Here is a 14,635-nt window from a genome sequence, read left to right as displayed (position 1 = left end):
GCAAATATACCAAGGAAATTTTAATAAGTCATGCTTTTCTTTGTCTCAAAGAACAAAGAATCGTTTGTTAGCAATAATTTCAGTACAGGGACATGATGAGTGTCTTAGATACAAATCTAGTAAAGTAAGGATAATGTTGGAGTTGGATCTCAATCTGTTTTAGTGTGAGATAATTATGTAATAGTTACCAATGAACCAAGTGTAATAATGAGTTAGTCTGATGCTAGAATCACGAATCTACCATATAGAACATTATTGATTGTAATTTGTGTACATATTTTCCCTGAACCGGAGTCAGGGAAATAGTACAAATCAAATTACAAAAAATGATGCTTCATGTTGGTAATTACAACATAAACTAACTTTCTAGTTAAATTAACACTAGAAACACGAACCAACCATATTTAACAACACATAATTTGTTTACATATTTTCCTTGAATCGGAGTCGGGGAATACTGTAGTACAAATTGAATTACAAAAATGATGCTCACATTTGTAATGACAACACCGCGGATTCGTGCTTTACGCTGGAAATGACAACGCAACCGTATGGTCTAGTGAGCCTATTGCTAGAATCACAAATCAACCATGTACAACATATCAGTATGTAATTTGTGTAACTTTTTCCCTGAACTTGGGTCAGGGAACAGTACAATTCAAATTACAGAAAAGGAGGCTTCGTCATTGTTCGAACAACACAAACTCGGGTGCCACACGTCACAGATCTTGTTTTCAGCAGCCATTTTTGTCGACAAATAACCATAATTCATAACTTCTAACTAATCAAGCCAATTCCGGTAGATGATATCATAAAAATGCCATAAATAGATAAAGAGGATTTTAATTGTTCATGAGTTTGACAAAATACCGATACCTTTCACAAGTGGCAGGCTAGCTATATATAGTGTGAGCCATTTTTAATAGGTTACTTAATGCAGTTCTACCATTTGCTGCTATTGTCTGGTAAAATATGTCATGATAAAAATTACTTATATATTGTAGTTGAGTAAATTAAACTTCATGTACATGTACAAAGAAAAAATGTGTGAAAAATACCCACAAGTTCTTCCGCTGTTTCGTCTGCATCTGAAAATGAAAATCTATGGCTTTGAATGAGATGAATATAAAGAGTACCATTCAAATTGACGATCATAAAAAGTGATATGTTAATCTATATTCAACATTTTGTAAATTTTCACTGCAATGAAGATGTAAATACTAAATAGATACAATTTCTGATATTTTACTGATAAAATTGTAAAAAATCTTCATATTCTGAGACTTACATTGCCATTGTACAATTTCTACACCTTTTGTGAATGCAAACACCAAGATCCATTACATATAAATATTCTCCGATTTGAAACTGATCGGTCTTGCATTTCCGAAATACTTTTGATAAAATGAGGAACGACTATGAGCTACCAACCCTTGTGTGGATATCGAATTAAAAGTTTCACGGAAATTTTACACACATTTTCAATTTGTGTTTTTCACCTTACAGAGAGGTCACCATAGAAGAACTTGTTATGGTGACCAACCAGAAATATAAAACACAATTTTTGTTGACAAATTGCATTTTGAATGCAAATAAAAGTATCAAAATGCCTCTTGTTAACATTTACCAATGGTACACAACATGGTCCAGATCCTAACTTGCATTAGACCAATCCGGAAATTGAATTGGTTCATTGTGTTTTAAATCACACTTGCGTTAGACAAATCTGGAAAACGAGAGAGAGAATTCTACATACAGTGTTTTAAATCACACTTGTGTTAGACCAATCGGGATATTGATTTAGTTTATTGTGTTTTAAATCACACTTGTGTTAGACAAATCTGGAAAACAAATTCTACATACAGTGTTTTAAATCATACTTGTGTTAGATCAATCCGGAAATTGAATTAGTTCATTGTGTTTTAAATCACACTTGCGTTAGATAAATCTTGAAAACAAATTCTTCATACAGTGTTTTAAATCATACTTGTGTTAGATCAATCAGGATATTGATTTAGTTTATTGTGTTAGACAAATCCGGAAATTTAGTTCTATATACAGTGTTTTAAATCATACTTTCTTTAGACCAATCTGGCAACTGAGTTTTATAAACTGTGTTTTAAAACACACTTGCTTTACACCAATCCAAAATTGAATTCTATATACAGTGTTTCAAATCATACTTGCTTTACACCAATCTGTTTTATATACATGTACTGTGTTTTAATCACACTGGCGTTAGACCAATCAAGATATTGAATTGGTTTACTGTGGTTAAAAGACAAATGTACAGGTTTGGAAATGCCAAAATGTCTCTCTACACTGATTGATTGGGTGTTTTGATTTAAATAAAAACTCTTCATTTACTGGGTTTGAATTTTCAGTTTTCATTACATTTACCAAGTACAAGGAAATGTTCATTAACCTATGAACATGCAGTGCCTTCATTAACACATGCTATTATTGATCTACGTATTATGCATCCTCATTATCACACATTACCTACAACAATACACAATACATCTCCAGCACACACGTAGGCATACACACATAGGGAGATATTAGCCAGGTGGCATAGGACTAGTAGTTAGCGCCTGATAAGGCAGCTCCTGCGAATTCCTCAAAGATTGTATATCCTAACTGTATATCTATGTCCTGTAAAGCGCTTTAGAGTGGCTTATGTTAGCTAGATAGGGCGCTATATCAAATGTTGTATATTATTATTATTAACAATCAGAAGTGCAGATGACCTTAGATGTTAATAGAAATAGAAACATAATACAGGGTTGAAGACCCACATCCAGTAAACATATTTGCCAACTCTACCTATTTAGGAGGGAGACTCTCGATTTTGGACCCTAAAATTGAGCATTTCAACTAGTGGATTTGCTAAACTATTTCAATTTTCTAAGATTTGATGATTTCACCTGAAAGAACAGCTGAAATGATGCAATTTAAAAGTGTTTTTTTTTTCTTGGGGTGTATATGCACATACTTTATTTATGCATTTAATTCTGAGCACTCGTAACCTCCCCCATGGAAATTTCAAAAAGTTGGCAAGTATGAGTAAGTGTTGAGAAATGTTATTCATAATCTAGCTTCTTCCCTCTTATGGTAAAACAATAAAAATAAAGAAGGAACTTCTGAATCCAAGTATTAATACTTATGCTGTCTAGTTTCAGCATGCTAGGCAGGTCATTACCAGAGCACAGCTATTTCATGACTGCTATATAGTGATGGTGGAGTAGCATGCTAGGCAGGTCATTACCAGAGCACAGCTATTTTGTGACTGCTATATAGTGATGGCCGGTGGAGTAGCATGCTAAGTGGGCCGTGGTCGGAGCACAACTATTTTGTGACAGCTACATGGTGAAGATGTATTAGCACACAAGGCGGGCCGTGGTCAGAGCACAACTATTTTGTGACAGCTACATGGTGATGATGTATTAGCACACTAGGCGGGCCGTGGCCAGAGCACAACTATGTTGTGACAGCTACATGGTGATGATGTATTAGCACACAAGGTGGGCCGTGGTCAGAACACAACTATTTTGTGACTGGTGCAGTACAATAACTCGATCATCACCATGTAGCTGTACCCAAATAGCTGTGCTCTGTCCACGGCCTGCCAAGCATACTGAAACTAGTCGGCACAAGTAACAATACTATTATGGAAACCTGGATTCAGGAGTTGCTTCCCTTGCTTATTAACAATCAGGGGTGTTTCTATTTCATATGAAGAGTACAGTACACAGATTTTGACAAATAATACTAGTCCTTGATCTTCCGTTTTCATAGTAATTACGGAAAATTTTCACTAGCCCTGACTGTACATAAAACACAGCTACATCAGAATTTCTAGATGTTTATTAACTGTTTATTGAAATTGAAAAATAAAAAACTGGTTACATCCATTTCTTAAAAAACCTGAAAGAAGTCGACTTTCTTGCTGATATCAGTTTACCAAACAGTAAAACTCCAAATAGTCCGGAGAGAAAAGGTATGTTAAAAATTACATGTTCTGATATTGTATCGTGGTATAATTCACACACAATCTGCAAACTTATACATGAACGCAACAACTAAACAAATCACAATGTGCAGTTTCCACTGGAAATGTGGAGTGTATAAGACACATGGGACCTAATTCATTATGATGAAAGTAAGTTACAGATTTCTTTATTTGTCTTAAATAAAGAATACTTCCAAATGTTTCAAATTTGTTTAACAAACTTGAAAATAACTGGAGCTTCTTTCATCATGTTCCTCAGACGACTTGTTTGTGAAAAAAAAAAAAAATGAAATATATTTATATTGAAATATGAATATTATGTGGAAGAGCGGTCAGTTGTAATTTCTAAAGGTAAGTTGATGTGAATCTTTTGAGAGAGAAAAAGAAAAGTAACAAACTGTAATGAGAAATTGCATTTGGTATGCCTATATTCATGTGGTCTTTATATTTGTTTCATACAGAAAGTGGCAAAAGCAAATGCAGGGGATCTTCGTAAGTACAGATTTATATTTCTTACATGTTGTGTGATACCATGATAAGGCTTAGACTGGTGTACTACAGTACTATGTTATAAAACTGACAAATGATTTCATGCAGAGACGGGTAGGCCCACCATTTGCGTTCAATATCATGAGTAATTATAAACAGTGATGGCTTGGACAAGTTGTTTAACCAATTCAATCTCACCTTTATTTTGAGAGTTATGGCCCTTTATCAGTATTGGTATGAATTGTCCACTCAATAATTTACACATGCCAACATCTGGGCCAACAAGAGTGATTAATATAAAATGAAATAACTTGTTCATAATTCTGTTAAATTGAAAAATATATTGAACTATTTGTAGCCATTATTTTCAGCTTAACCAGATGCATCCTGGGACACATATTGTCATGGGTTGTCGAAGATTTGTGTATCTATCATGTCAATATGTGAAAATGTGCGTGAAACATCATCACTTTCTGTGAAACTCTTTAACCATGATGCAAACATGTGAAAATATGTATCAAACATCATCAATTTCCGTGCACTCTAAATCAGACCTCAGATTAAAATTTCGTTATATCTTCTCCACCCACAAAAACCTACATTGTTTGCTTGAAACTAGATCATTACAAGTTTTGTCCAACTATCAAAGGGCAGGAAATTACATGTATAACCACCTTTGAACTATGACCTGACCCTGAAATTCTTACACAAGGGCCTAAGAGCATCATACCATGTCTTTTCGCTGTAAGAAATTTTACACAAACCAATTACACCATTTATTAAGTAGTGTGGAATTGTCCTGCTTCATTTCAGAATAATATAAAAGATACAGTTGTTGACTGTTATTCAGGGCAACAGGTATATTTTATAACCTAAAATCTAAACTATTGCCTGAGGCCATGCGCCCTACAGCTATAAAATTGGTCTGCAAAATTCATTTACTAAAACAAATAATTAAACAAAATAAAAAAATCCTTTAAAAAACCCCCCAAAAAACCAGTAAAAAGATGATTGATTGTAGCAGTGCTAATATGAAGTCAATACATATTTGGAGGAGATTGTTTCTTTACTTTGGGAACCATTTACATAAAACAAGTCAACTATTGTTCAATTTCATCAATACAAAATTTCAGAATCAGTTGGTACATGTAACTTATTTCATGTAAATTCTACCCAATACACAAATATCCATGGTTCTATTGTATTCTCAACAAGAGCTACAAATAAATATGAAAAGAAAAAGTGGCAAGTCCTGAAGACTGGCTCCAAATCAAAGTACAAGGTAAATGTTTATACACTGTTTCTACCACAACACGCTGTGTTATTCCACTCTCAGATCATTGTATAAACATGCAGACTGTTGAATAAATATGAGTGATACACCACACGTGGTATATGATCTTCCGTAGTTTTGATTGGTCGAGAAGATGAACATTGACTGGACACATTTTTTCACGCGCTTTTTGCCACGTGCTGTTTCGTTTACGTCGTCTGCTGTCAACATCTGGCAAATGTTGGTGACTTTTGTGAGGTTATGCGATGGGAAATGAGGGTTATTAAGGCAGTACCAAAAGAAGATGATGCTTAAAGATTTGATCGCTACTTTCAGGCAAAATTGCTACAGACGCTCGATATCGTTGCGAGAGGCAGATTTCGTACGTTATGCTTACGCGCATATAGTCCGTGGTTAATTTATATTAATTAATGCAATATTGTATACTCTCAATACTTTCATCTATTTTATTTTTTCATGAAGTTGTTGTCGAAACATTAACTTTGAAAATGATTAAATTTGTAAAAATAAAGTCATTTTTGAATATTAATGAGTGACTTTTTACATATGGGTCATATAACAGATCACACGACTTGTGGTTGTTGAGTATGGTATTTCTTTCACTCTCGTTAGTTAATTTTCTAAAGTTACAGAAAGACACTCGCTAAAGTTCGTGTCTTTTGTAACTTTTGAAAATCTACTAACTCGAGTGAAATAAATACCATATTCAACAACCACTCGTTGTGTAACCTCTATATATTTTCCTTCACCTTCTTAATGACATTTTAAGAAAATTGGAAATACCACAACACAAAATTAAATATACATGCTTTTTTCTACCAATAATTAACACCGGTCGAGGAGTAGAATAACAAATTGATTTTTTTTTTTCTTAAACCCACAATTTTAAAACAATGAGATTTATAATATGATAATATATGACATTAAATGATTTTGTGTTTACCAAACATTTACATAAATGTAAGAATTAAAAATATGAATTTTGATATGTCTTTCAGTATAATCTTCTCAAATCGCTTGAAAGCTGTAATCTTCTATCAGACAGAAGTGAATGTTTTGAGTCAATTAACAAAACTGGTACAGTATAGCAGTTTCATCCAAAAAGTGTGGTATATTGTATATATTCATATATATACAAAATTATACCATACGGTTTTGGGGTATTTTTTGTGAATTGACTTCTTTCGTCAGGAGATGTACATTTCTTACCTGTTTTGTTGCTCAGTAACTTGTCTCTCAGTGCAGTGGATATGTACAACGAATTTGGAAAAGTGATCAAAATACCGAATTTATACAAACGTTCCAAGTGTCAGTAAATGTGGTGTTGAGATTCCTTTACTCTGTTAGTATGTTTTGTTAGTAAGGAGCTCTATAGAGTCCACACACGGATCCGCCCTGGGACGTTACCGCAAAGTTCTACATTAGGAGTGTTGGACCACCTATTATTTGTTAAGCATCAATAAAGAATTTTTTTAAAGCCCTGTTCACGTTTTTGTTTGTGACTTTGCAATGATGAGCACAGTAACAGATTATACAGGTTTTGCAATAACGAAGTTTTATCTAAAATTAAATTGGATGATGAACAGATTCACCACCAGTATATATAAAATTTATGTAGAAATTAATAAAAGTGTTGGAGAACCAACTCACTTTAAGGTGAGTGCGTCCAACGTCCTGTAGGTGACAGTAGGTAGATGTCTCGGTGGAGTAATCGGAGGTGGATACGGAGTAGTCTAGTAGGATCAGTAGGATCAAGGATTCTGTAACTGTAGGTTTAATTAGTTTACATGTGTCGGTTGGCTAGGCCAACCATCATCAGAATCAATTACTGTCAAACTTTCATAAATCAAACTTTGAAGATTCAAATTTCTCAATGTGTCGAATTTTAGGCATGTTCCAGATCCCCCTTATATTACACTGCTAAAATTCAATTTATTAATCAATCTTTTATGAGTCAAATTTCTCGCTGTTTCAAAGTTTAAACAAGACCTGTTCCTTAAGAAAACATTCGAAATTGCAACTAATAAATTGGAAGTAAAAAATATACCTGTACGAAAACAAAGTGGATAAGAGTTGAGATGTATGTCAAAAGTAGAGAGAGAACATTGTGTGTTAAAACCTGATCTCTGTGATTGAAGTATGATTGTAGACATGTGTGTGTATGTGTAAACCTTGTGATACATAGTTCCTGTAGTACAGAACTGGGGATCTTCGTAAAACTGGAGTATTACTGCAGTGAGTTCATGTAACTGAAGACTTCTCTGCAAGTACAGAGAAACCTGGCTCTGTATTCATGTAACCGTTCACATTCTCAAGCATGGATTCTGTGCTCAAACTAGCTTTCTTGTAACTTGCATAAATCTTGTCATACTTTTAACAATTTAGGTCTAGATATTGAAAGCAGTATTCAACTACTACTAATTATTTTATCACTGGAAAAAAAACCTGGGTTTGAGCACTAAATCTCAGTTTGAGCATGAGAACGGTTTCATGAATACAGACCCAGGACCACGGTGTTGCTATGGTAAAACCTGTGTAAACTCTACTTTTGGATCACTACAATGAAACCTGCCTAACCTGGACTAATCTATAACAGCAGTGAAACTTGTAAAGTGTGGACTTCAGTGTACTGCTTTGAAACCTTCAGCCGAAACTGAACTTGTGTATGACTGCAGTGGAACCTGGTTAAACTGGACTTTAATTTCTACAGTGGAACCTGTCTAATCCAATCTTCTGTGTCACTACAGTTAATCCTACCTAAATTAAACGGGACTTGTGTATTACTACACTAAATCCTTGCTAAATTGGACTTGTGAGATTGCTGTTAATTTCAAGTTGTTAAATTGGTTTTAAATAATACAAAGGATATCAAATGATTTCAAAAATTCTCTTTCAGAATTTTGCTTTCTAATTGAAATATGGAAAAAAATCATTTTGTCTAAATTTTCATCTTAACTTTTTTTTCCAGAACACATTGCAGAATAAAACGATTCAAGACGCTTCAAAACTTATAATTAACTTTATTATTAACTCATTCACCCCTGAAGACACATTTAAACTCTTCCAAATCAAAGGTTGGAATAGTTCATTACAAAATTTCAGGGGTGAATAAGTTAAGGGAAGGGAAAAGTTAATCAATTAACCCCTGTGAAATTGAAGATACTTTTCAGTGCAAATCAGCATCTGAATCATTCTATTGTTATAGTCCTAGTAGTTTGACATAGCAAGATGTGACTGTTACATACCTGTCAAACCTCATTTAGACCAAAATTTACCGATCTCCCTCGAAACTCTCTCATTCAAGTCCAAACTCACACAAACTCAAAATTTTACATCCTGCGTTCAAATGATCTCCTAGTTAATGCAGGGGGTGTTTAATGATCATAACATGTGTGAAACAAATGAATGCTTTTTGGAGTCATTTTAGTTATTTTGAAGCATGAAAAGGGAAAGATAAATTGAACAAAGCAGTTTCAGTTGCGCTTCACACACTTTCTCCCACATTGGAAATGTGGAATGAGGGAGATCTTCCTCATTGGAAATGTGGAATGAGGGAGATCTCCCTCATTGGAAATCTGGAATGAGGGAGATCGCCCTCATTGGAAATGTGGAATGAGGGAGGTCTGCCTCATTGGAAATGTGCAATGAGGGAGGTCTGCCTCATTGGAAATGTGGAATGGGGGAGGTCTGCCTCATTGGAAATGTGGAATGAGGGAGATCTCCCTCATTGGAAATGTGGAATGAGGGAGATCTGCCTCATTGGAAATGTGGAATGAGGGAGGTCTTCCTCATTGGAGGTTTTAGAGGTTGACACCTATGCTGTTATCCTTATATTTGTATCTATATTTAATAACTGTGCTTTGTCATTGTAGCTGTGGTGTCGAAGTATGTGCCTACTGCGACTGACAACAAAATGTGTGAAGTGGATACGGAAGCCCTGATCACTAAAACTCTTGCCAAAAGTTCAGTTCCGCTGATAGGTTAGTTATTATGTATACAGAGTAAGAGGTCTGGACTGTATCATGTTCGTTTCCTCAGACACTGTAATTTATATTGAGATCAGCGAGACAAAATATTGGCAATGTTGGTGTAGATGCATTCAACAAAAAATCTGTTTTTAGTTTCTTTAATTTCAAATCAGCACACTATCATAATTTTAAGGAATTAACAGCTGACTTTTTTTCAAATAAAATTGATCATTCACATATTATAAATCCATGACTACATGTCACTAGTTAGGGATATCATTGATGCTTAATAAGAAGGAGACTTCATATCATAATCCACCATCCCTAACTCATTCACCCCTGGAGACACATATAAACTCTTCCAATTCAAAGGTTGGAATAGTTCATTATGAAATTTCAGGGATGAATAAGTTAATATGAAATGGCTAATGAAGACTACTCTCATAACCTTGCTAACAAATGTCAATACAGAATTAAACTGTACTGGACGGTAAAGAGAAACCAGTCAAACTCTATTACTACCATCGTCAATATTGTGAAATATTTGTTAAAGCCCTTTTCAAAAGAAGTATTCCGTAAATAACACGTTGCTATGCCTTTAACAGAATGAGTTTAAAATTTGAATGTTTGAAAAAAAACCAAAAAAAACCCCAGGACATTTTCCAATATTGCCATCTGGAAATTATAGATGAACAGCATCAGAATAAAAACCCAATTTTAGAGCCACAATGTCTATGGCCGCGTTCGTTTATCGCAATCAAAACAGTTGAACCGGTTGGACTAGAGTCGTTCATTTATGAAATAAGGTCAGACCTAGTTATCTGATGCTGCCATCAGGTGAACATTGACCAAGCGTTTCAAGGCCTGTATAAACATTTACAGGTTCTCTTGGATTTATACCGGAAAATGTTAAGTATAAAAACAGACAAACCGGTTGAACGGATATGCGAATCGGGGCCTATGAAAATTTAAATGGGAGATAAATCCAAGTAAAGAAAAACTTTTTAAGTAGAATACTTCTTTGTGATTTTAATTGATGCAGTGGTACTCTTCACCCTAAACAATAGCATTGATGTTATGTATTACGGTACTTGATTTTGATCTGTGTCATTTACAGGCATACAGTATGTGACAGAGTTTCAGCCTGAGGAGGGACAGCCCCGATACGTTTGTAACCTATGCGAATCCAAGTGTGATGGCAACACTCTCACTCCCCATTTGTCTGGTATAAAGCACAGACTGAAGTACTTTGTAAGTAGTTATTGCGTAACACGAAATGTTCGTGGGGACTTTCTTCCTGGTTTGAAGCCTTTAGGATGGTTTTGTGGTACAAACTTTCGTGGATATCCTATGTTAACAAACAGTAGACACGTATATCATTCAAATTCGTTGTATTTATTTTCTTCGTTCAATAGCAACCACGAAAACCACCAATGTTTATACACAATGAACATTATATGTTATACAGTACCATATTTGACTTAACCCTTTGGACACTGTAGACCATAATGGACTCAACCAGATCAAGTTATGGCAGAGGTTATTTAAGTTACATAGGGGTAAAAGAGTTATGAGCCTCTACAGGTTCAGGGATAGAATAGGCCTGCTGCATTCCACGGCATGTTATTGTAAGAGGCGACCAATGTGGGACCCCCTGCAGATTCTCTGGGGTGGGGGGTCTGATCTTTTGTTCAGCAAACATTGGAGACGAAACCAAAATTGATTTACTGCCTCCATAGCAGTGTGTGGGATCTACATATTTTCTTTTCTCATTTCCTTAGTATTTTCTTTTGGCAGTGTCTACCTAGGCACCTGTATTCATATGACCCTGGCATTGTCTACCTAGGCACCTGTATTCATATGACCCTGGCATTGTCTTCCTAGGCACCTGTATTCGTATGACCCTGGCATTGTCTACCTAGGCACCTGTATTCATATGACCCTGGCATTGTCTACCTAGGCACCTGTATTCATATGACCCTGGCTGCTGTGAGGATGTTAACTCATTCACCCCTGAAATTTCATAATAAACTATTCCAACCTTTTAATTGGAGGAGTTCAAATGCATCTTCAGGGGTGAATGAGTTAAAAATAAACACATATGAACCATTTCAAATGACCTAATTAGGGTGCTTGCCATAAAAAGGTCACCCAAAGAGTTTTTTAGCCCACCGTCTCATGATGGTGGGCTATTCAAATTACCCATTGTTCGAGGTCAATTATTGTTAGTTTTCTATTTCTCAGACAGTACAAGAGGGATCTTTCTAAAATTTCATAGGAAGGTTTCCCATGGTCCCTAGTTATGCATATTGAATTTTGGGACTGATGTCAAAACCAAGATGGTTTACAGGTGGCCATCTTGAATTTAAGAGTTAAAGTTTGTTAGCGCTATTTCTCATAAAGTACTGGAGGGATCTTTCTCAAATTTCACATGGAGGTTCTCCATATTCCCTTGTTATGCATATTCAATTTTAGGATTGATCGCAAAACCAAGATGGCCAATAGCCACCTGTGATTAACTACCTGTTAAATAATTTCACAAAGATCACTAGTGTTTGTTTTTTAAATTTTTCAGAAAGCCCATCATCCTGATATCCACTCTCATCTCACTACTTACAACAGCCTCAGGAAAAAGTCTGACCTCATTGCATCCTGTGTGATTTTCGCTGCTGATGTTGTAAAGAAAGAAGGTCCACAAAAGGTCAAGGTCAAAATGGAGATCAGCAAACGGTCGGCCATTGCGGCAGAAACTCTTCTGAAACGCAGCGGTATCAACATCCCTAACTCGTCTGTCACTGATTTCATCAAAGGTGCGCAGATCTACTGTAAACAACACATGTGTCAATTCTAGGTCTTGAATTAGGTTATTTGCAATTCAACTTAACCCTTTCACCACTGTAGACCTTAGTAGATTCATCCAGATCAATGCATGGTAGAGTCTACTAAAGTTACATATGGGTGAAAGGTTTAATGTGGGTTTGTTGGTTCATGTGCAACAAGTAGAGCAGATCGCAGAGAGGAAGTTGTCCTCTTGCGTTTGCACATAGGCCATTCCTACGTCACACATGGTTTTATTAGCTCACCTGGCCCGAAGAATGGTGCGGCACCAAATTCTTGTTTTAGATGGAAAGAATTTTTTAACACAAACCCCCATATTCATCCATCTTTACTTCAGCTCATCATCCCGTGCAAACTAGACCTTAAATCTGCAAAAATACTAGATTTCCTGAGAAATCAACCATTTTAGCAAATTTGGAAAATTATGGGGGGAAAATACTTTAATAGTATTATGATCATACTTTCAGAGAGACAAGCCCTGAAACGAATACGAGAAGGTGTTGATGATGAGCATGCCAGTCCAAAGAAACAGCCGTCTAGGATTGACAAGGTGGGATATAAAACAGATGTCCATATCGGTCTTCGCACAGAAAAGTTACGACATGAAAAAGATGACCATAATGAAGATATCGATCATCGTACAAAGGGCCTAAGAGTGCCTAATTATTCAGATAGGCATCCATACTATTTTGAAGAAAGAGATCGATACCATTATCCTGAAGATGATCCCTACTTTGAGGCACGGGCAAGACGTGGTGGAGACAGATATACAGACTTCCATGATGATCAGAGTTATGGGGCGAGGGGACAGGTTTATGATTACAGCGACGATTTGTCTAGGAGTAAAGACAGATTAATTTTCGATTATAGCGATACATCATCCGGGTCTGGTGAAAAACTTGTGTTTGATTACAGTCATAATTCATCAAGAATTAGTGAGCCGTTCGTAGAGAAACAGGAAAAGCTGATATTTGATTACAGTGATATATCCTCGAAGCCAAATATTAAACAGGTCTTTGACTACAGTGATATATCCTCGAAGCAAAATATAAAACAGGTCTTTGACTACAGTGATATATCCTCGAAGCCAAATATAAAACAGGTATTTGACTACAGTGATAAGTCAAAGCGGACTACAGAGGATAACAGTGATGGGTCTTCAAGTACAAGTGAGAAACAGGTATTTGATTACAGCCGTGCATCGTCAGAAAAGAGAAAGATGCTTGTGTTTGACTACAATGACGATTCGTCACAGGGCGATGAGAGCGTTCTTGATCACGATTACAGACGTAAATCTGCAAGGACAAATGAAAAACATGTGTTAGATGAAGACCTTAGGGATAAATCATTGAGGCCAGGACAAAACAAACCTAGGTCTGATTTACAGCAATCTTACCAAGGTCAAGGTCGTTTAGAGAGCCCAGCTAGTGTACAGACGGCAAAGGATGACGAGATAGAAAGTGAGAGACTCTTCAAGGAGTTCATGAAATGGAAGAGAAAGCCTATGACTGCTTCTAGCAGTGATATTGATCCTAGAGTAGGGAACATGGCCAGGTAAGGTGGCAAAGATCAAGAACCACAACTTTTCAAATGGGACCCTTGGCAAGTGAAAAGGGATTTTTTTGCATTGGAGAGGAATTTTGGGGGGTAAAATTTAGTAAAATGTGTTTATTTTTTAGCTCACCTGCCCGAAAGGCAAGTGAGCTTATGTTATGGTGCGGCGTCCGTCGTCAACCGTCGTCTGTCATCCGTCGTCCGTCTGTCCGGCGTCAACTTTTTCCTTTAAACAACTTCTTTTCGGTAACCAAAAGGCCTAGGAAGATGTTTTTTGGCCAGCAGCATACTGGGATCAAGGGCTACCAAGTTTGTTCAAATAAATGACCTTGACCCACTTTCAAGGTCACAGGGGTCAAATATGTTAAAATCTTCAAACAACTTCTTCTCAATAACCAAAAGGCCCAGTGTACTGATATTGGGCCTGTAGCATGCTGGGATGAAGGGCTACCAAGTTTGTTCAAATGAATGACCTTGACC

The 14,635-nt window shown here is 36.1% G+C and overlaps 1 protein-coding gene across 2 annotated transcripts in view; it reads left to right on the top strand.

The window, feature by feature from the left end:
• Positions 1-14,635, top strand: part of LOC110461003 — a 35,123-nt gene that overhangs the window by 10,443 nt on the left and 10,045 nt on the right. Inside the window, exons 7-12 of one of the 2 annotated variants that reach the window (XM_021514263.1) lie at positions 4,474-4,504; positions 9,668-9,775; positions 10,881-11,014; positions 12,339-12,573; positions 13,069-13,676; positions 13,722-14,155. In XM_021514263.1, the coding sequence (XP_021369938.1) occupies positions 4,474-4,504; positions 9,668-9,775; positions 10,881-11,014; positions 12,339-12,573; positions 13,069-13,676; positions 13,722-14,155 (1,550 nt within the window). Of the gene's footprint in view, positions 1-4,473; positions 4,505-9,667; positions 9,776-10,880; positions 11,015-12,338; positions 12,574-13,068; positions 14,156-14,635 lie in introns of both variants that reach the window. The other variant, XM_021514262.1, reaches the window with a different exon arrangement.

Source organism: Mizuhopecten yessoensis, unplaced genomic scaffold (assembly GCF_002113885.1).
Source record: "Mizuhopecten yessoensis strain PY_sf001 unplaced genomic scaffold, ASM211388v2 scaffold10531, whole genome shotgun sequence".
In the NCBI taxonomy this organism is placed as follows: Eukaryota; Metazoa; Mollusca; class Bivalvia; order Pectinida; family Pectinidae; genus Mizuhopecten; species Mizuhopecten yessoensis.
Note: the sequence above shows the minus strand (reverse complement) of the source record. Positions and strands in the feature narration are given on the sequence as shown.